The sequence below is a fragment of the Canis aureus genome, chromosome 4 (assembly GCF_053574225.1).
Source record: "Canis aureus isolate CA01 chromosome 4, VMU_Caureus_v.1.0, whole genome shotgun sequence".
Lineage (NCBI taxonomy): Eukaryota > Metazoa > Chordata > Mammalia > Carnivora > Canidae > Canis > Canis aureus.
In genome coordinates, this window is record NC_135614.1 from 8,629,637 (window position 1) to 8,652,651 (window position 23,015).

At 45.1% G+C, this 23,015-nt stretch overlaps 1 protein-coding gene and 1 long non-coding RNA gene across 9 annotated transcripts in view; one reads left to right on the plus strand and one right to left on the minus strand.

Moving 5' to 3' along the window:
- SIPA1L2 (signal induced proliferation associated 1 like 2) overlaps positions 1–22,854 on the plus strand; it is a 213,572-nt gene extending 190,718 nt beyond the window's left edge. For 4 of the 8 annotated variants that reach the window (XM_077894493.1, XM_077894495.1, XM_077894492.1 and 1 more), the window contains 5 exons: positions 6,154–6,285; positions 16,519–16,572; positions 17,136–17,259; positions 18,206–18,287; positions 21,526–22,854. In XM_077894493.1, the coding sequence (XP_077750619.1) occupies positions 6,154–6,285; positions 16,519–16,572; positions 17,136–17,259; positions 18,206–18,287; positions 21,526–21,672 (539 nt within the window). In that variant the 3' untranslated portion in view covers positions 21,673–22,854. The remainder of the gene's footprint in view (positions 1–6,153; positions 6,286–16,518; positions 16,573–17,135; positions 17,260–18,205; positions 18,288–21,525) is intronic. The other 4 variants (XM_077894497.1, XM_077894498.1, XM_077894499.1 and 1 more) reach the window with 3 other exon arrangements.
- On the minus strand, positions 18,054–19,936 carry LOC144312142 (uncharacterized). The gene is made up of 2 exons (XR_013377584.1): positions 19,371–19,936; positions 18,054–18,278 (listed from the first exon to the last, which is right to left on the minus strand). It is a non-coding gene; the product is annotated as an uncharacterized LOC144312142 (long non-coding RNA).
- Positions 22,855–23,015: the final 161 nt, after the last annotated feature.

The window sequence follows — 23,015 nt, forward strand, 5'->3', positions numbered from 1 at the left end:
AACAAAGTATATCAATAATCTTATTTCTGCTGAATGTCGTAAGAGTGCCATGTTATCCTCGACAGAACTGCCAAAGGCTGATTAAAAAATCCATTTTCAAGATTCAACAATATCTGAAACGGGAAGAGAGCCTTCAAGGGAATAATAGGAAGGCTTTTTACATCCTTCATGTTCCCTTCTGAAAACAGTTGTTCTTATTTTTTCTTTTTATAATTTTTTTTTTCTTTTTCTTTTAATTCCAGTACAGTTAATATACACTGTTACATTAGTTTGGGGGCACACTATGGTGACTCAGCAATTCTATGTATTACTCAGTGCTCATCATGATAAATGTACTCTTAATCCCCATCACCTTTTTCACCCATCCTCCCATCTGCCTCTCCTCTGGTGACCATCAGTTTCTTTTCTGTAGTTAAAAGTCTATCTTCTGGTTTGTCTCTTTTTTACCTTTCTTTTGTCTCTTAAATTCCATATGAGTGAAATCATAGAGTATTTTTTTTCTCTGACTTGTTTCACTTAGCCTTATATTCTCTCCATACATCCATAGTATTGCAAATGGAAAGATTTCATTGTTCTGTATGACTGAATAATATTCCTCTGTGTGTGTGTGTGTACGTACACATACATACCACATCTTCTTTATCCATCTGTTGGTGGACACTTGGGCTGCTTCCATAGCTTGGCTATTGTAGATAGTGCTGCTATAAACATAGGGGTGCATGCATTGCCTTGAATTAGTGTTTTCATATTCTTTGGATAAATACCCAGTAATGCAATACCCAAATGCAACTGGAACATATGTAGGTTCTATTTCGATTTTTTGAGGAACTGCCATATTATTTTCCACAGTGGCTGTACCAGTTTGCATTCCCACCAGCAGCAGTGCATGAGGGTTCCTTTTTCTCCACATCCTGTCAACTCTTGTTTCTTGTGTTGTTTTTAGACATTCTGACAGATGTAAGGTGATATCTCATTGTAGTTTTAATTTGCATTTCCCTGATGATGAGTGATGTTGAGCATATTTTCATGTGTCTGTTAGCCATCCGGATGCTGTCTTTGGAGAAATATCTGTTCCTGTCTTCTGCCCATCTTTAGCTGGATTATTATTCTTTGGTGTTGAGTTGTATAAGTTCTTTATATATTTTGGATATTAATCCTTTATCAGCTGTCTTATTCGCACATATCTTCTCCCATTCAATAGGTTGTCTTAGGTTTGTTGATTTTTTCCCACTGCTTTGCAGAAGCTTTTTATTTTGCTGTAATTCCAATAGTTTATTTTTGTTTTTGTTTCCCTTGCCTCAGGAGACATATCTAGAAAGAAATTACTGTGGCCAGTGTCAGAGAAATTACTGCCTCTGCTCTCTTCTAGAATGTTTATGGTTTTAGGATTCATATCTAAGTTCTAAATCCATTTTGAATTTATTTTAGTGTTTAGTGGAAGAAAGTGGTCCAGTTTCATCCTTCTGCATGTGGCTGCATGCATAGTCAGCCCTTGCATATCCTTGCCTCCATTGTCAAACATTAATTGACCGTATAGTTTTGGGTTTATTTCTGGGGTATTTCTTCTGTTCCATTGATCTATGTGTCTGTTTTTGTGCCAGTACCACATTGTTTGATCACTACAGCTCTGTGATAGAACTTGAAATATGGAATTGTGATACCTACAGATTTGCTTTTCTTTTTCAAGGTTGCTTAAGCTATTTGGGGTCTTTTGTGAAAATTCCTGGGTTTTTATGGAGATGAAAGCTCTCCAGGGAATTGTAGAAATCTTCTTATGAACATAGACTCACAAGAGTTCTTAAGTTTCCAAAGATAAGAAGAAGCATCAACTTACGTGTGTTTCCATATCGTGTAGTTTCAACCTAGGCACCTCCCTAAAGATGCCCCTTGAAGCTTAAATAGGGGGATAATTTAAAATAAATAAAATGAGTATTTTCATTTCCTTCAGTATTCACGTAAGATGCTGCAGTCCCAGGTATAGGTTCAGTATTGGGAAGCATAGGTGGTTAAGAGCTGCTAGAAGGCAGAAGATGACCCTTGCTACAGTTGGCATTATAGAAGATATCTGTGGATGCCATCCTACAATGGCATGGTTTGACTGATTCAGTAGGGCATTTGTTTCCCTTTTGCAAATGTTCTCCATGTTCTCTGGTTTTTTGAAGAGAAACTGCAAAATTTCAGCTATCTGACCATCAGGAAGGCTCCTTAAAATTTATAGCAACAGGGGATCCCTGGGTGGCGCAGCGGTTTGGCGCCTGCCTTTGGCCTAGGGCGTGATCCTGGAGACCCGGGATCGAATCCCACATCGGGCTCCCGGTGCATGGAGCCTGCTTCTCCCTCTGCCTGTGTCTCTGCCTCTCTCTCTCTCTGTAACTATCATGAATAAATAAAAAAAAAAAAAAAAAAAAAAAAAAATTTATAGCAACAAATAAAGTCAGACTTGGTAGAGATGGGCAGGGCTTTCCTGTCATGGCTAAACAAACAGGAAGCCACAAGATCAATGTCTGGGCTGGAGAGGAGGGGGCCCCAGCCTCAGTGCCTGGACATGAGCCATCCTTCAGAATCCACAAGCTACTTTCTTCTTTGAATTGGTCAAAAGAAGCAGTGTGTGCTGCTGACAGAAGGCTTGCTTTGGAGAGCGGGATTTGAAGTAACAGGCTTTGATACCTAAGGCAAGTGGTACCTTTTCCTTCTCCTCTGTAAAGTTCAGGAAACTATCCAGTCACAGCTGCTGTGGTATGCACCAAGGTTAGAGGTACTTACTGCGTGGGCCATACCAAATCCCCCCACACCAGCACCAGCAGGGCTCATCTGCTTGCTGACTGGGCTTCTCAGGGGCCGAACCTGGGTCTTACTGGTCATTCTCTCCCTGGGTGCTAATATAGTACCTGGTGGTGCCTGGAATATAGAAAATGCTCAGTAAGCATCATCTAGGTGATGGCAGTAGTAATACCTAATGTCCATTAAAAGTATTATAAAGAATTTGTGGTGGTTTGGAGTCTCAGACAAAAAAAAAAAAAAAAGGTATTTTTTTCTGCCAGTTATATGATTTTCCAAACAATTGAAAAGAAATTGAGGTGCTTTTTCATTGTGATAATCCAGAGAAAAATTTGTCGGCGCTCTTACGTCATTTAAGGAGACTGTCGTTGACACTAGGTTCCTGTTGCACACTGACGGATGATAGATTTTGATTCAAATCCCAGGAGCTTTCTACCTGAACTGTGCTCTCCACCAAGCAGCTCCTTGGCGATGCTGCCTCCTGAGATCAGCAATCCCCCAACATGCTATCAGGCACCTCATACCCATCCCCATTTTGTTTTCTTTAGAAGACTTTATTTCCCTGTTTTTTTTGTTTATTTTCTCCCCCCCGCCCCCCATCACTTGTGAGCTTCAAGAGGGGATGGGCCTTGTCTACCTCAGCCACTGCTGTCCCAAACATAACACGAGGCAGACAGTAGTCACTTAGTGAACATCCCAGATGGACACGTCAGCGGATACACTCCAAGTAAACCCTGGGGGAGAGGAGACTTCTAATCTCCTGATCGTCTTTGCCAGTTCCATAGTCTCAAGTAAACACAAAAGTTCCATTCACGAACCAGGGAGGAGGGGTAGTCGTTTGTGATAAAGAAAGACCACAAACTGTATTTCCCTCCTTTTGCTCCCTGCCTCTCCACACAAGCTGGAGGAAGTTAGCGTGCCCTGGGCACGCCTCTGCTTGTGAAACTTACTCCCCAAGAGCTTCCCAGGTCTCCGAGTCATCACATGCTTTGCAGGCAGCCTCTGCTTGGCTTGTGTACAGGGCAGCAGCGAGCAAAGCTGGTTGCTGTGGTGCTGGTTGACCTGCCCTGCTGGGTGAATAGCTGGGCACACTCACTCACTCACTCTGGGCTCTGGCTTCCTGGCCACTGGGATTCAAGTTTGTGCCTTGTCTCAATTACAGATGGCCACATATCATGGAATCTCCAGCAGCTCAAGAATCATTGGAGCATCCCAGGACTGCCAGTACTCCCTTGGTGTGGGGAGGGTGGCTCTTGGAGCACACAACTGCTGGAGGCGCATGCGGATTGGGGACAGGGATGTTAGCCTAGTGCCCCTTTCAGTTTGCATTCTGCCCCTCTTTTCACCTGGCTCCTGTGAGAGCCGGAAAGGATGGTGTTGTCTGGTGGGGGCTGGGAACAAGGTAGACTGCACAGGCAAGCATGTCTTTGGCTTGATTTTAGGCTTTATGATGCCAGAAGCTCAGGTGAAGGATTGTCTAAAAAGGCAAAGAAAATCCTCAAGTTTGCATTTCTTAGTAAAGCATGACTGTCAGAGTATACTTTCTATAGAAATGTTCATTTAGCTGAATAATTCTCCAGTCCCAGCTGTGTTCTTCTCCAGGGAGGGAAGGAGAGGCAGAGGGAGCAGGTGAGTGCCCGGGGACACATAGGTTATAGCCTGCCTGATGCACCCTTCACGGGGATAGGTTATAGCCTGCCTGATGCACCCTTCACGGGGCTGCCACTCTCTTCACCTTATTGGGTCACGTGGAAATCAGTAACAAATACAACTGCCACCCAGTCAAATAATCCCTGTATGCTGAGTGGAAAACCTGCTTTAAGCAAAGCAGCCAGTGTGTTTGAAAGACAAAAGAAGTGATAGCAGATCCCTGGGCTTCCTGACCTTTCTGCCTGGAGGTTGAACCCTAAACTTCTGATTGAAGCCCTGAGGCTTGGGAGGGGCTTCAGCCCAACTCTGCTCAGCTCCTTCCTCCCTGGGTCAGGAGAACATGGCACTCCTGGCTGGCACTCCAGCTTTGCTCCTTATGTAGTTCCTTGTTTCCCCCGTGGCCTGGACGAGGACTGAACATGTAGACCACGTACAAATGGTTCTTGTTTCAAAGAAGATGAGCCTGTGGCAAGGGAGCATGGCAGGAGCGGTGCAGACAGAGCATCCGTAACTGGATTCCCTTCACAGTGGGGGCCAGGACTAAGTTGTCTAAATGTGGTAGTGCTAAATGTGGTAGTGCTGAAAATAGCATGATTGGGTGGGTTTAGCAGCACCGTGTGGAGGAAGGCTGAGAGCTGCCCGTGAAGGTATCAAGCGGGTGGAAGACCGTTAGTGCCCTTCAGGGTCAAGGTCAAACACCACTGCTTGCTCTCCCTCCAGATGCCAGCATTTCACAGCTACCCCAAAGGGTGTGGGAACAAAAATTGCAGGTGCCTTGGGTTAATTATGCCCCTTACTTAACTTAATTGCAGGCTCAGCCAGCCAGGTGGTCATTATTTTGATTGGTCTCATTAGGCAGATGTGTTCGCAAGCAGCTGCTTGCGACGTTTTGGGCAGGTTCAGAAAAAAATATGTCAGAGAAAGTCCAGTTGAAGCCTTTGAAAGATTTGTCCTCAGATGCGTAGTGAGTTCTAACGAGTTTTATCAATGGCATAAACACTTCAAGTCCCGTGATGACAGGTGAAAAAAGAAAAACCTAAAAGGTCAGTTCATACAGACAAAGGACAGACGAAATTCCATGGTGGACGACGAGGTGTTTCTGGTTTAGTTGGTGATCAAGCTGGCGCAGTGAGGCGGCACAGCAGTCCAACCACCGTATTTGGGCATAGCATGAGAAAAGACTGTGTCTTCTCTTTCTGGCCTGTTAATGAAGGCAAAGTTAGCCCTTCTGCATTTTTATAATAAACTGATAACTGGGGCATCTTGAACGTGTGGTGCTCAGGAAGCTTTTTAAACCATCAGGCTAGAGAGAGACTGTACCAAATCTTGTGTTCAATAGAAGTTTGCAACACTTGAAAGGGGGAAGTAATGCCTACAGAAAACAGGAATCGATCCTGCAGCTAGTCCAACTCAGATGGATGTCCCCACGAGAAGCCTGCCCTGGAAGGAAACTGTCAGATTTCAATACTGTACCATCCAGCTAGTCCTTTCTGGAATCTCTTCCATCTCAGCATGTTGCTAGCCAGCCTCTAAATGAGTCAGTAGGTCGTGCTTCTCTACAGACTTCAGTCTTTCCAGCCATGTGTCTTTTGGATAACTGCACCATGCTATCCCCTTTCTCACTGGGGGCAGAGGGTCTGCTGGAAGAAGTCCCTGGCCCCTCGGAGGGGCTGCCTGTGCCCTGCACTACCATCCAACTGACACTCCTGTTTTGTTTCTGTTCAGATGAGTTCTGGTTCTCCGATGGGTCCTTATCGGATAAGTCCAAGTGTGCAGATCCTGGCCTGATGCCCCTCCCGGACACGGCCACGGGCTTAGATTGGTCCCACCTTGTGGACGCAGCACGGGCATTTGAAGGTAAAGACTCGCAGCCTCCAGGGCCTGGGGCGGCCACGTAGGGAACATGGCTCTATTTGGGATTGTCTGTGTTAATGTTTCGGATACTTGGCACATCTTCATGGATGAAAACAAGCAGGGGAAGGCCTGAGCTGTGACTAAGGATATTTCCTTGGAGACACCATGCCGTTTTGTGAAATGAGCACTAGGCAGAGGACCCCAAACCTGAATTCCAGATGAGGCCCCAGCTATGACCTGGGACAAGTCACTCTTCCTCTCTGACCTGTTTTCTTACCTGAAATGTGGAGGTTGTATACATAGGGCATAGATCATCTCTTTCCTCTGAGTGTGATGAGGGAAGCTAGAGAGGAAAGGCCTTCAGAGGCTGACACTGCCTAGCTTGGCAAGATGGGCACACACGAGGTGTGTGGTGGCTTGGCATAAACGCAGGTGCAACATGATCTGCCCAACCCAAGCCCCTGGCCCTCCCTGTCTGGGCCTCAGCTTCCTCCTCCAACAGTGTGGTCCCTGAGAGTAGCTGGGCACACTCCTCTCAGGACCCCTCCAGCTGCTACACTGACGTGAATTTTAGAAGGTTGAAGCTGCTCCGTAGGAAATACCTTTTTTCCAGCTCGCAGGTCAAGGTAGACCCAAACAAGGAAGATGCTTCACCCACATCCTCAGGACCTTACCTGTGGGTAAGAAGAGAACAAATGACCCGGGATTATGATCTTTGCCATTTGCCGATGCTGTTCTTCTAAGATTACAGCTGCTCCTGGGGTGACTGGTAAAACTGACAAGGGACACAGGGCCATTTCAGTAGGGCCTGTTGAAGAATCCCCATGCACCTGGGCCGCAGCGTCCAGGTGGAGTTCAGTGTTCGAGGCCGTCCCCACGGGAGGGGCTGCAGCTGCCTGAGCAACCCATCTCTTCTCTCCTGCTCCCCATCGACTTATCTTCCTTCTTAGGCTCTGGCAGCTTGCCCCCCATCCCCCATGCTGTCCAAGCTTCATCTAGGAAACAAAGGCAGGTTCCTTTTCCAGGAGTGGCAGGTGGGCTTCCAAGTCAGGCTGCTTTACTTACCCCTCAATCTTAGCAAGCTTGCCCTGCCAGGGCAGCCCGCCAGTAGATTTGCTGTAAGTTACTGAGATCTTTGTCTTTAGGTAGGTAAGCTTTGCAGGTGGGGGGTGGGGGTGGGGGGAGGCGAAGGCTACTAGCAAGTTAATTCAGATACCGGGGACATTTAGCTCCAGTAGATAAGTAAAGCAAAATTCTGTTAGGAAACTTCTGAAAAATGAACAGGCTCTTACTGCTCCCTTAATAGGAGTGAGGGTCTTTGGTTCACCACCTTGCAAAGTACTCCACATGGAAGCCTCAGAATGCCCCATCTGCTCTGTGATGCAGTCTTCATTCCCTTGACATTACCCGAAGTTGGTTATAGAACCCCAGGCCCATGGCCCAGTTACTTCTGTACTTCCAAAATGACCTAGATGCAACCTTGCCCCAAAGGGCAAGAACATGGTCTTTACCTCTGTCTAGAGCAACCCAGGCAGCAGGTAATAGCATTTTCTCTGGCATGTTCTGAACACACTGTGTTGTCTTACTGCCCCCAGGAGAATATAAGAACATCTATTCTGTTCTCTGCAGTGTTCTCCACAGCATAAATATTTGCATGGTACTTACCACACTGAATTTTGCTTTATTCACTTGTCTGTGTCGTCTTATTAGGTGATGAATATCTCAAGGGAAGGCTGCTTGTTTTATTCATCTTACCTTTATTTATCAAGCACACAGTGAGATAACTAAATGAGAAGAGCTAGTCCCAAGGAGTACGTAGGTATCAAATGCACAGGACACCTGAGCTATACCAACTCAGGGCATAGTTTTTGACCTCTGAAGGTCCTTTGCATTTTATGCTCATTTTTCAGATTTAAAACAATATTTATCGGTTTATCTCTGGATCCACACACTAACCCCCCCCCCCATTTTTATCTGTGCTTAGTTCCCTTTTACCTCTTCAGAATAAAATTACTCCTGTGAAACGGATCTTGTCCGGAGACAGGCTAAGTAAGAGCAGGAAGTGGAAGAAGCAAAATGGCGCATATAGCCAAGATTAAGGTATCAACCTCAAGACTCTGGTCATAGTCATGGTCAGCTGCTGGGCTGTGGGCCTCGGACAAGTCCGTTAACTACCATAATGGCCACACATCGGGCCAAAAGTGGATGTTCGACGGTAATCCTCAGAGGTCCATGACTGCTTTAGGCTTCGTTCAGGTTTCTTGTCCATAAAATGAAGACCTTTACCAAAGAACACATAAGGCTTTGACAGTCGTAAGCCTCCACTTCTGCAGTCCTGTTCTTCAGAAAGTAGTTCTAAGCTGAAGTTAGAGTCTAGGGGGAAGTTGGCACCCGTAGAGCATGGCACCAAAAGCATGGTGTGGAAACACCAGATAACTGGTGCTCAGGTGCCAATGCAGAGAGAATGTGGAATTCTCTCTGCCCAGGGAGAGGACTTTGGCTGTCTGACCTTCCTGAAGTTTCCAAATGTTTATAGTTTGTATTTCAAAATTCCAGTTAATTTTCAGTGCTACCCTATAAGGCGGCATTCACCTTGAGAAAATAACAGTGGGAATTTGCAACTCTAGACTTTTGCTAATCAGCTTCTCTTGTGTTGGTGTCAGTTCCACCCTGACATCCGCTGGTGTGGTGGCAAATGGGCATCATCAGTCACCTCGGCACTTTGGAGAGAAATGTCTTCACCGAGATAACCCAGTTGCCCTGCCTGTGACTTGATCTTTTCGTACCAGTTCCCAGAGCCATTTCTGAGCTAGACTAAACATGATAAAAAGATAGTCCAAAAAAAAAAAAAAAAAGGTGTCTGCATAATTGTTACACACTAATAAAGGCAGTTCAAAATGCCTTCCTGAGCTCAGAGCGATCTTGGAGTAATGCTGTGCCCATACATCAACATAAGTAGTCAACACATCTGAAAACACATTTCAAAAAATAGAATGTATCTGCCTATTAACACCATGACCCTTGTCGTATCCACCAATGAGATTCATCCAAGCAGGTATGCCTCTCCCGCGTTGATCAGTTTATGTTCTACACTTTGCATATGATGCATTTACCTTTGTTTAAGAGCTAAAATTGACACTGGATACATGAGTGTAAGAATTTAGATTTTTTACTATGCCATTCTAGAATAGAGCAGGAGCACCAATCTAATCTGCCCCAATCAGGGCTGCTTAAATATATACCAACTCTGTTGGTACATAACGGATACTCTGTTACCATGAGTGAGGCTTCTCCAAAAACAAGCATTTCCACGCGCTTCTGGCCACAAGGCAATGGAAATAGAATTAAGTAAGAAAAATAGAAGAAAAACACAAACAAAAAATTATCCCCATTTGGAAGACTCTTAATGTAATTCATAATCATTATTCTAAGCAGCATTTGGGAATACGAGGGCATTTTTTTCTTTTCAGTAAGTGATAATAAAAAGATGCTACCTATTAAAATCTTTGGATTGCAGCCAGAGAATAATCTTTAAACAAAAATGTACTGTTTTCAGAAACATATTTAAATGGGGAAAAAATACCCCATGAAAATTAACCAGGTTAACTATACTTCAAAAAGATTCTACAAAAGCTGCAAAAGCAAACAAAAAAGAAATCAAATAGATTTTTTTGTGAACTGGCAAATGAATTTTCAGTGCAATTTATAAATAAAATCAATGGTTAATTTTTTCCTAGGATATTTTTAAAGCAACATAACTGGTCAAAAAATGGAAAATACAAATGAACAAGAGTAGAATGAGAAAAGAAATGAGCATTCACCAATACATAAGAGAAATTAAAAAAATTATTAAGGAATGTCAGGTAGCTATATAGGAAGAAATATGATGAATAAAATAATTGGGTATTTCTTGCAAGAAAACAAAGGAGGGAGCATAAAAAACGTCAATGGCTCAAAGATGGAGGGCATCGAAAATGTTACCTGAAACTAATATGTTTAGAGTTCATTGTTTTCAAAGCTTAAAAAAATAGTGGTGTCCCCATATAAATTTTTCTTGAAATTCAGCAGCAGCCAGAAACAGCATGAGAGAATTCTTTCCTGCTAACACACAAGAAGAGAAAAATCCTAAGACAACCTCAGTCATTAATAGCAATGTCAACCTTAGATGAAATTCAGTAGGAGATTGGAAAGATTATCCATTGTTATTGGCAAGAGTTTAGCCAGTATAACAAAAGAAAAACTTCTATTACAAAAAGTTACAGTAAATGAAATAAGTAAATGTTATTGTACCGATTTCCCAAGAAGGGTGTATATACCTAGTAGAATTAGGACCTATTTCTTGATAAAAATTGAGATTTGAGAGATACCGTTAAAAACTAATGAAGAAGAACTACTTTATTCCCAGTAGTTATAAAATACTTAGTGGGAAATGGTTTTATAAGCAGATACCTTCAGTCCAGAAACTAAACAGTGTCATCCGTTGAGACTCTGTCCTTTCATTCTGTAGTGAAATACTTGACATTTATACAAGCAATGCAAAGAAAAAAGGAATGAATTTTGGAGGTAACAAACCATTTATACATATGCTTCTGTATTTAGAAAATATGAAAGATAAAAAAGAAATTATTCAAATTAAGAGGACACTTAACCCTGATGAGCACAAGTATAGAATTGCTGAACAGTTATATTGTACACCTAAAACTAATATAACACCATTACTTATACTTGAACTAAAAAAAATAAATTTCAAAAAAGAAAGTATCCAAGATTATAAAATAAAGTAGGTGAGAGATTTTAAAATAGATCTCATATTTTGTAAGCCTTGTCTCAAAGGGTTGTTAATTTTTTCAGTTACCTATTTCTGTATAAAAACCATCCCAAAATTTATGGCTGGGGACAAGGGCTTATGTCTCATGATTCTGTAGGTTGGTTGGGTTCCCTCTGGTTTCAGCTGGAATCACACATGCAGCCATATTCAGTGAGAGCTCAGCTGGAAGGTGACTTCACTGATATGTTCAGCTGGTCTCTGGCTGGACCCCTGTCTCCAGCATGGCAATTCTACTTCTTCCCATGTGACTCAAAGAATCCAATCAGGAAAGCAAAAGCAGAAGCTACATGATGTCTCAGGGCCTCCTGGTCTGGGAGGACTCAGAACATTGTATCCCCCACATGCTATTGGTCAAAGCAAGTCCCAAAGTCAGCTGAGATCCTGGAGGTGGGAAGTAGGCTCTGCCTCTTGGTGTGAGGGCTACCATGTGCCCATAACAGTGTTTGTAGACAGAAGGCACCCTAGCTGTATCTGCAATATCAAATTATACGTTCTTTGGAAATTAAGCCATATTAGAGTTCTAATTTGAGAAAGCAAAGGACATTTCAGTAACTGGAAAGTCCTATATACGCAAAGAACTGATGGGAAGCTTATGGTCAAGATGATGAATCAATTCATTTCCTGAGTTAATGTGTAGATTTAGTACAACTTCAATTCACATATCTAAAGGATATGTTAAAAAGCTTAATTGCATCTAGTTGGAAATAGATAAAAATATTCTACAAAAAGTCTACCGTAAATAATAATTAAACAGCATAGTAATGTTTCAAAAAAATAGAAATTAGTCTTCTTGGAGGAAGAAGAGTCCAGACCAAAAATCTGAATATAATTTAAACAGGAAAGGAATGTATATACTCCACTTGGATTTAGGATTTAGAAAAGTCAGTTCTAGAAACAGTAAAAGTAGGATTACTAGAAGCAAGGTAGTGCTTTAATTATTGCATAATGAGAGGACATACAAAATACAATGCCAGATAAAAGTATTTAAATATTTACATTTTTATGAACTTGAAAGAGAACATTCAGATAAACAGGAATATGAGGGAGGATTTGTAGTGAATGTGATGGGTAAAACCAGGCTCTCCCAAGTGTGTGGAGGGGCTCAACCAAAAAAACACCAAACCCCTGATAAATAAGCAGCCAAGGCATAGGGACGCACAGTCCTCAAAAGTAGAATTACAAAATTAAGTATTTGAAAAATGTTCAACCACACATAAATTCAAAATGACGATGAGGTACCAGCTCATATCTTTAGAAGGTGAAGAATGATCCCACACTCCAGGAAGCTATGAAGAATACTCAGGCCTGGTATCATTACAAAGACGGTATGATCCATCTTTTTATGCAGTATGACAATATGTAGCTAGAGCCCACTCTTTGACCAGAAATCTAATTCCTGAGAATTTGCTTACTGGAAATAGGTAGATAACCAAACTCCGCCTGTAAGACCAAATGTCAAAAAATCGGCACCTCTTTCATAAGCCTGTGAGGGAGAGGGTAACTCAAGGACAGTGAGCCTGTGCCCCTGCCTCCCTCTCCTGCGACAATCAAGTTCAAAAAATGGGGCCGCAGTTCATGTTTGTTTTAGTGTGTGTATGCAGTCCTTTTGTTTGTCGGGGGTGAGATGTGACCCTTTGCACATCAGAACACCTACATGAAATCTCTGATCTCCACAGTACAGTAAGGTCATGGCGTATAGGCCATGGAGGCCTCGTTTCCTGTATTGGGCGGGATAATGGAAGATGTGGGTACAGCAGATCCCATCCCCCTCAAGTGTGGGCAAGTGAACAGACCCAACCGGAACCACTGGCCGTGGGTCCAGCACTGGACCTGGAGCCGGGGAAGGGGAGCAGAGTCCCTTCAAAAGTGCTAGAATTTAAAATAGTTCTCATTTATCGAAATATCAGAAGCAGGCGATGAGTGGTAAGCATTTGCTGAACGGATGATGTTTTAAATGAAAACAGGCTTTCAGAGGTGAAGTTACAAATGAGTGCTGGGAGACTGAATTGCCACGTCCCACATGCCAGCAACAGCCCGGCTTCTCTTCTGGATTTCAGCCCTTTGTGGTTGGTGGTGACCACGAGCTGTCTGCCCGCGGGCACTCGGAGATGCGCGTGCCCCTGAGTGTCTGGGTGCGGTACACATGCAGAGCCGGCAGCTCGGATATCAGGCCCCACCGTGGGAACAAAATAGTTTATGGAAACGCATTTTTTAAAAAATACAAGTTTATGTTTTTAATATGAGGCTCCATATGCCCTTGGTCTTTAAAAAGAGAGTAATAGCATAATTTTTTTTATAATCACTGTTTTCATTGTGAAGCTGCAACTTAACCTTGACAAAGTTGCTGGTTACTGGTACTTGAACACTGTGTGTGTGTATATATACAAGCATAAACAGTGTGGTATACTGCATGACTCCCCAGGTGACATAATTAGTTAAAAAAAAAAAACTGAAAAGAAAAATGCTATTTAGTTGAAAAATGCAAAGTTAATTTAATAAAGTAAATCAACTTAAATGATCTCAAAAGTAAGGAAATTGTCTCGGGCCAGCAACCGGAGCTGTACCTTAAATGAAGCATAATCCCAGCACTTTTCTTTGCTCATTACTGAGAGGCAGACTCTAGGCTATTATCTTGCAGCATTTATGAGCAGGCTGCAAAAGGCCTAAGCCAAAGTGTTTATGTCAAAAGTGCAATGTAACTTTTTTTTTTTTCTCTTTGCTGGTTGCCAGTTAAGTCAGCTTTCCACGATCTGATAAGCAGGGTGCTTAGAGTCAGTACCTTTAATTTCCTACACAGAGCTGTAAAGTTCCAGCTTCTCTGTAATTTGTAGTGATAGCAGAGACAGGTTAGAAGAGCTTTGTTTGTGCAAATGGGTTTGGTTGAATCCAGCCTCATGCTTGCATGGCCGGGCACAGGTACCTTTCTCCTGCTCCTCAGCAGACACGACTAATCCATCAGCCACCCTCCTCCCTGAGGCAGGCTTGGCCTTACTGTTCTCTGAGTGCTCTAGGCTGCCCAGTTGGGCCATGGGAGTTCATTGCCAGCAACAGTTGTGCCAACTCAGCTCCAGATTGATGCGGAATATCTGGTTGACTTCATCTCCTTGTGTAGTGCCAAATGCAACCAAGAAATTGCATTGAAATAAAGTTTTTCTAAGATTATTTAAAGGATTGAGGTGTTCCATATGTACTCATTGCCTGGTGTCTCCCCCACCCCCCCCCTTAGCCAGGTGTTCTTGCACAGAGGAGAACAGGAAGGAAAAGAAGAAAAGGCTATATATGTGGATTGTGGGGATTGTATCTGCTGCGCTAACCATTTATGTGAAGCTCAGACACGGTTTTCTCTCTGCCGCTTGATTCAGTGTCAGTAACTACTTGGTTACTGAATATTTATCATCACAGAAATAAGCTGTCGAAGAATAAAGCTTCCACTGGAAACTGTCACTGAGGTTAGCTATTTTACAGAATAGTTTAGTGTCTGGACTTAATCAAGCAGCATTCTGTTTGGATTTCAACATCCCAGCTTTCCAGATCCAGAGTGAAATCCTCTTTGTGAAATTACAGTGCTGGCAAACCCCCCCTTTTGGCATCTTGCCTTCTGACCAGTAGGACCTTGTTTCTCCCCAAGGAATGCTTGAATGACTGCCAGCAACCAGTTCTGTTTCTGTTAAATATGTAGCTATTTTATCAATTAAGGTAAAAATAGATGGAACAAGCTAAGACATTTTCATCCAGGTATTTCGGCTTGACCATCAGACTCATATATTAAGAAAGATGGAAACGAACCAGATTATCACGGGATCATGTAAAACCTGGATGAGTCAGTGGAACTCTTTTATGAAAAAGTGAGAAATAGAAATTCTTTATCTGTTTTGACATTCATTTTTTGTCAGTAAATTTACTGTAGAATAAAAATATATCTGCGGTTCATTTTTTTTTAAGTGTGAGGTATTATTTGGGATCATCACAGAACAGAGAGTTATCTTGGATGTCAGGGCAGCCCTAGACCCTCCCCACCCACCCCTGGAGCTGCTCAGCCCCAGCTAGCTACTATGCCTCATCATTCCTGCCCCCACCTCTGCCATTCGCATCTTGTCACGTGTAGAAGTAGGCACCCAAATTGTGCTATTAATCTTAATTAAGTTACAAATTATTTCATCATATGCACAAATCCTACTAGTCAGTACCAAACTGGGAATATGATTGTCTCTCAGGAACGCATAGTTACAGAATGTCCATCATCTTGTAGGTTTGAAGTGTGGAGATGGACATCCTTAAAGCTTTATAGGAGTATATGTTGAAGGACATCTGTGTACCTACCACAGATGTTGGGAAATCTGCTGTAGGAAAGCAGGCTGGGCCGGAGAACTCCCTGTGCCACTGATCATGCAGTGCACTCAGCACTGCTTCCAGGAGGGCCCAGGCCTCTGGTGGGTGCTTCCAGCTTGCTTTCCTTCATGTGCCCTGGCAGCCTCCACCATTCTTTCTAATTAACAGGAAGTGCAATACCCACCATAAACCAGACAAGCAGGTAGCCTCATTAGGAGTCTCGTCCAGCAGCCAGAGGGAGTCAGAGTGGGATAAATTAAGAACAGAGCACCCCTGACATGGACCCAAGTGCAATTTCTCAGCCATTAATCAAATCATATGAAAAAGACACCACAGCACTAATACACCTGCTATATCCCTTGGATTCCAACTGTAGATGCCTATATGTGCCTGTGCACCAAGGAAAGAGACACCAGGGAATGGGGGAAGTAGATAATAAGATACATTCCTGGTTCTCACCTCCACCTTGTGCAAACATGGGACTGCTCTGCATGCCATTTGGCATTTCTGGACTGATAGTCTTGGGTCAGTGTTCAGCCACCAGAGCTGAGCCTGTCTGGTGCCTGTTTCAGAAAATACTGCCTTTCCTGCCTGGCTCAGGAATCTTTGAATGTGAAAGTACTGGTGCCAAGAGTAGAAATGGTCCAGTCCTAAGATAAGGCAGTGTAGTCACACTGATCATTGTTACCACTGCTGTTTCTAGTAAGAGTATGTAGCTGACCTCGCTCACCACCACTATTCTATGTTCACGGAGTGGATCATTTCAGCAAACCCAATGGGCACGTGTTCTTAGGGTTGGGCTTGCATGTGTGAGGCACACCACTTCTCTTCATCATACACGAGAGCGTGCGTCCAGCCAGGACCGTTCACATGCAACGTTGAACCACATGGTTTGGCATCATCTGTTATTGGCTGTCGAGGGCCATGCCTCCTTCAGCACGACAGGTGCACATGCACACCAGCACACGCACAAGCACAGGCTCTACAGGACCCCATTATTTGAGTCTTGTGTGTGCCCCAGAGGCTTCCAGGTGTGTAGAGATGCCACTGTTCATAGGAAATTCTAAATCTTATTTCAGGTCTTGACTCAGATGAAGAACTTGGGCTGCTCTGTCACCACACGTCCTATCTAGGTGATTGTCCGGGGCTGACCACGGGCTCCGGATGTTCTGTAACCTTTTCTTTCTATTTCACGTGTCTGCACGTCTGCATGGTTATATCTGAGCTCAGAGGATTGGCACACACAGGGGCCGTGGGGCCCGGCTGCTGTGTCTCAGGGATCCCCCTCCCACCCCGGTTTGGGGACTGCTTGAGGAGAGGTCTGTCTCCTCGGTTCTGTTAATCAGCGACGCCCTTCTTGCGTGCCAGCCGGCTGCTTTGGCATTTCTTGGGATGTGGAAGGAAGAAAGCGAATTGGCTCTAGCAAATCCAGTATCTGCTAATTGTCCCCCTGGCTGTGATGTGCGCATGCCATACAGCCCCCAAGGACAGCCAATCCTCATGCTTTCTGATTGTCAGCAGCTTGCCTGAGTCCGTTTATCTTTGTTTTGTTTAAAACAGGGCAGTAACTGATTGGGAGGTGGGGGCGGTGTGGGGTGGGGGTGAGGGTTAGTGACTAAATTCGCTTGCACAAACGTCACCTTGCAGTGCAGCCAGTACTCAACTGCCTTGGCGTGTGTGTGTCTCCCCTCCTCAGACCAGAGAGTGGCATCCTTCTGTACCCTGACGGATATGCAGCACGGGCAGGACCTGGAAGGCGCGCAGGAGCCGCCTCTATGTGTAGACCCAGGCAGTGGCAAAGATTTCATGGACACAGCTGGGTATGTGAGCCCCTGGGGAGCCTCCCCCCACCCCCCGCATCTCCCCAGGCCCCTGGGTAACGGGTTCAGCGAAGCCCTGGGCCACCAGGAGATCACATCCAGCCTGCATCCCCTGGACCTTTAGGATCCAGACCCGGGACTGAGTGAGGCTGACCTTCCCCCTACCCTGCCGGGGTGGGCAATCCTTGCCTGCTAAGACATGTCACCTGGGGCTCAGGGTGACCAGGATCTCTGACAGAGAGAGGGAGGGTGTGGACCAGGCTTGATGTCTGCCCATAATTGCTGCCACAGCCCTGGGATGGACAGGGACCTTGGTGATCAGTCTCCTGCTGCCAGGCTGCAGGTGCGGACCTGCCGAGGACACAGCTCCCCCCAGAACCCCAGCCCATGACCCAGCCTCACTTGAATGAACCATCCCATTCCCCTGTATTTTTTGACATTATCCCCACAGAGTATATGTTCTTTACCTGATTCCAATTTTTATATGGACTTGTGTTACTATTAACTTGCTCATTCATCTTGGTAATAAGCTTCATGATATTTTCTTGACTGAGAAAAACAAATTGGTGAAATCGATTATGTATTTGGTTCCCAGGACTTTATTGGTCTTCCGAGTCTCAGTTGGATAAACTGATTTAGATAATCTATCTTCTGAGTTGTTGTTGGTTTGGTTTTTTTGTTTGTTTGTTTGTTTTTGTTTCTAACCAGCATCTATGGTTGTAGAGATTCTGAATCCCTTTTTAAATCAACAGAGACTCAGAAGGGATTTTCCACCAAAGCAGCAATATGTTCCCTTTCCAAGTCTGACATGATATTATTTATTCCCTCGCTGGGCACTAAGCACATGAAATAATTCTCTGAGTGCAAACTTTCCCAGCAAGAGTACTGAGTGCTGCGTCTTCACTCCAGTGGCCTTGAGTCTTTCTGACTACCCCTTCTTCCCTAGGGAGCGGTCTCCATCCACACTGACCGGGAAGGTCAATCAACTGGAGTTGATTCTTCGACAACTGCAGACTGACCTTCGGAAGGTAAAGAGATCCATTGCAATCCATAATCAGAGCTCTATCTGGCACAATCCACCCCTTCCAACTGGTAGAAATAAAAACGAAAATACTCAGGAAAGATGAGTGCCCTTGTCAAAGCCAATGATTAATAGAAACAGACTCATAAGGTCTAATTCTGCGTTCTGGCCTCCAGCTCATTATTTTTCACTGTTAGGGGGGCCCAAGGATCGCTGGAAATAGGACTCAGTGAGGGTGAGCCCTCTGGACGGCCAGTCCTCAGAGCGAGGCAGAAACACGCAGGCTAGTATTTTTTGGTTCAGTGAGTGACCAGTTGTATCAACTGTTTATGAACTGACCTGAGGGGAGTTAGTTACTGCCAGAAAGCCTGTTCTTCCCAAGCTATTACATTCCCCCTGAGTCAGCTACGTGACCCTCACAACATCTGCCCTCCATGTCCACATGTGTATGGTCGGTCCTCCAAAGAAATTAGCTAATTCCTCACACATTTGCTGTGCCCTTGTGCTATCACCAGCACTGTGCTGGGTCACCACTGTGCTGTCCATGGGAATGGAAGGGAAGGTGACAGTGGGAGGGTGTTGGGGAGATGTCACAGGAAGGATTTTGTTACCGTTTTGTTTATGGAAGAAGGGAGAAATCACAGCCGGTATCAGTGCTGGTAGAGGGATCCATTTAGGAAGGAAGTAATGGCAGGAATAGGGGGAGCCAGAGGGTCATGCCCTGACCTAGGGCACAAAAGGACTGGCCTTGATTCAGAGTGGGGACAGTTTATACATAGTACCAGAGCAGAGCAGGGTGCGGTGGTGTGGGTGTGTGCATACATATGTTCACATACACATTGAGATAAATTGACAGAGTTCCCCTCTGAAGGTTTCTTTTTTTCCAGTCATGAGGTGAGAGTGAGAGGTGATAGGAAGGAGTAGGAGGGGTTTGAGGTCAGAGGGTAGGTGTAGAGTAGTGAGTAAATTTACTGGGTGTATTTGATAGGATTGCCAAGCAAGGCTGAAGGTCCATTTGAATTTGCAGCCTCAATTAAAGCCATCATCTGTTGGCAAAGTTAGCTGTTTCTCTCCAGCTCAGATGACTTACCTGTCCTGGTTTGCCTGGGACGGAGAGGCTCCAGGATACAGAACCTCCAGAGCTAGAACCAGAAATGTCCCAAGCAAACTGGGACATCACCCTGCCCCCAGCTGTGGGCACAGGATAATTGGAAAGTTGAATGTAATCAGTGTTAAGAGTTTAGACAGGAAATCAAGACGAGAAAGAGAGAGAGAGAGAAAGCCCCTGGGGTATCTATAGGATGGGATTAAACTGAGGATTCTAGGGTATAAGCTGGGTGAGGAGACATACTGTCCCTGCAGGGAACATAAAAGATAAGGTTAGACATTAGATAACTATTGGAGGTGTGGATACTGGAGAAATTATTCTGAAAGAACAAGAGGTGGTGAGTGGGACTTGAGAGGCTGAAGCATCCCAAAAGCTATGCAGTTTTATAGGTAATGGCAAGGTACAGGATGGCCATGGGAGCAGGAGTTGGGGAGAGGTGGGTTTCCAGATCACAGAGAGGAAGTGGTGGAGAGAATGGATTGTGTGGAATGTCTGAGTGGCTTTGGAACCATCAACAAACAGGACAGGTGGTTGGGGAGAGAAGAGCAAACCACATTCTAGAATCTTCCATTAGTGATGGGAGGGACTGGAGACAGAGTGAGCAGGGGTGGCAGGTCACACTTCTCAGAGAAGCTGAAGTTTTAGGGAAATAACTCCCTGGGCACTGGGGGACAAGCTGTTTGCTGGACCACCAGGGCCCAAGTCTTCCAACTACAGGAACACACCCTCTCTCCCCTTCATGAGCAGCCAGGGAGTGGTGTTGTCAGGAGAGTAGGGATTCACTTAGAGGTGTGAGGATGAAGGGAATTTGGGGGAAGAGGTTGAGAGTTTCAAAGGTTTTCATGGACTGGTTCCACAGGTCACAAAGGAGCAGAGGAGTCTTGGAGACGCAGGCCACCAAGTGGCCTCAGGCACATGGGATGCTCTGAACCATGCTGGGATGCAAATCCTGGGACAGGGACCCCCAAAACCACCAAGGAGAGTCCAGGCAGAAGGAAAGGAGTATTGAGCTTTGTCCTCATGTGATACTCATGCCTCCTCATGTGACTGGGGTCCCTTAGCAGTGACGCGGGCAGTATTGTGGGTGCCTGGGCAGAGGTCTGGAAATAGAAGCAAACCTCGAGGGAGGTGCCAGACATGCCAACAAAAGCCACAGCCCCTACAGTTCACCCCCCAAGAGTGCTGGGCACAGCACAGCGGGTGGTGTCTGTAGGATTTAGCAGTCAAGTTAGATCCCACTTTTAAAAAAAAACCAATTGTTGCAATCTGACAATGACCTCTTTGTCTGTTTGGAGCAAGACATGCCTTTCAGCACTTGGGAATTGAAACTCAGGGTTGTACCTCAGATGTGATTCTTCTGGAAATTCTTGATTATTTTCACATAGTGTTTAGTGGCAAACTCTGAAGGTCACAGGACACACACTGTAGCAGGAGAGCTTACAATGGAGTGAAAGGCCCAAGTACTTACTTTATTAGAAACACACCTCGGGGGGCACCTGAGTGGCTCAATGGTTGAGCATCTGCCTTTGGCTGGCTCAGGTCATGATCCTGGAGTCCTGGGATCAAGTCCCTCCTTGGGTTCCCCACAGGGAGCCTGCTTCTCCCTCTGCCTATGTCTCTGCCTCTCTCTGTGTGTCTCTCATAAGTGAATGAATAAAATCTTTAAAAGAGAGAGAGAGAAAAGAAAAGAAAAGAAAAGAAAAGAAAAGAAAAGAAAAGAAAAGAAAGAAAAGAAAGAAAAAAAAAGAAAAAAGAAAAGAGAAAGAAACACACCTTGGACCAGCAGCAATGAGGGAGTTGGTGCAGAAAGTTCGTGCATTTGTTCAAGGTCTGTCTTTTGAGCTCCTCCTGTGATCTCTCTGATTTGGACAGAGGAAGAGGTAAACTGTGGCTAATAACCTGCCCCAAATAACAGCTAGGTTGATACCTGTCGCAGGCCAAGGAGAGTGAGAGGAAATAATACACCAGGGTTGTCCCCCTCGGCCCCTCCATCCTGGGCTGACACCATGTGCAGGCCAGCCACCTGGGAGGAGGTGACACCCCGTGTCCCCACAGAAGCGAGGGTGCTGGGTGTGCAGCTTGGGGACAGGGGACGTGCCGGCCCATGCGTGACCCTGTCTGTGTGCCCTCTTCCCAGGAGAAGCAGGACAAGGCGGTCCTGCAGGCCGAAGTGCAGCATCTGCGCCAAGACAACATGCGGCTGCAGGAGGAGTCCCAGACGGCCACCGCCCAGCTGCGGAAATTCACGGAGTGGTTCTTCAACACCATCGACAAAAAGTCTTAACCCGGCCCTAGCCCACCGGGGGTCGTGGGGGAGAGGCCCCGAGCGCCCCCCGCCGCCCCCCACCCCGGGAACCCGCAGATGCGCGGTTTCTCAGTGTGCTTGCAGCCAATCGTAGATGTTTTTGCTGTTCCACCCGTCTAGCACCATTCACCCCCGCAGGGGAGGGAGGCGACTCTGTCCCTGAAGCCACCTGGTGACAGCAGCGAGGACAGCGAGGCCGTGTGCACACGAATGTAACCCCTGGTGTCAAGATGAATGTAAACCCTGGCGTCGGTTTGGCCCTCCGTGTGGGGGACCCCACTAGAATGGTGCTCTGGCGCGGGCGTACCTCAAGAGGCAGGAGAGGAGGGGCTTCACCTCCTGTGGATCAGGTGACCTGGTAGCGATGTTAAAAGCAATTGACTAGTTTGGGCTTTAGTATTGTAAAATAAACCCGGAAGCAAATAATCAGACATATACTTTAATGTTAAAGGTGCTCTATTTTTTTGGATGTACAGTAGTTTTATTTCTCACAGCCACATGATCATAGCAATAAGAAAGAGGCATAGTAAATAGTTGGAGAAGCCGTGTCGGGAAAAATGAAAACAAAAAAAAGCACTGATGTCTTTACCGCTAGTTTGAATGCAGTTAATTTAGAGGCCTATTTATTTGCAGGAGCAAACGGTGCCTGAATATTAACAGTGTTCTGATTTAAAAAAAAAAAAAAAAAAAAGCTACATATGCCTTGTCTATGGCTCAGTAAGCAGTCCCTTCAACTTAGTTCACTGTGTATAGTCAACGCTCTGCGGAGAGAGGCGCACGCCTGCTTGCCCTCCACCCTCCCGGCCGGCCGCGGCCAGCCAGCCGAACCCCGTGTACACAGACGCCAAATTTGTTTATCTTTGTACAGAAGCTTTGATGAAGTGTCTTGTATTTAACCCCCTTATTTAAGCTTATTTAACCCTAAATTGTTAATTTTATAAACTTTGGTTTGACCTGCACTACGATGAGGGAGGTGTAGGCAGCAGCCAGCTCCGGGAGGACGGGCTTGCCCGGGTCGGATTGAGAAGCAGGGCGGGAAACTCTAACAACTGGATGCTGCTAGCAACGAGTCCTTTGTATTGCTTTACCATTTTTAACTGTTCTATTTGAGATGAACATACATTTTGCTTTTTTAATAAATGTTCAAAAGAGTCCACATCAGTCACGGTGTTGTCAGGTGAATGTAGATTTTTAGCATCTGTGTGTCAATAATTTGAGTGTATGTGAATTTGTTTTGGGCCGTTTGGCATCGTAATCTGTACTGAATACTGCTTCGCCGCCTTATTATTGAATCCCCAACTCATTCGAAGTAAAGAGTAACT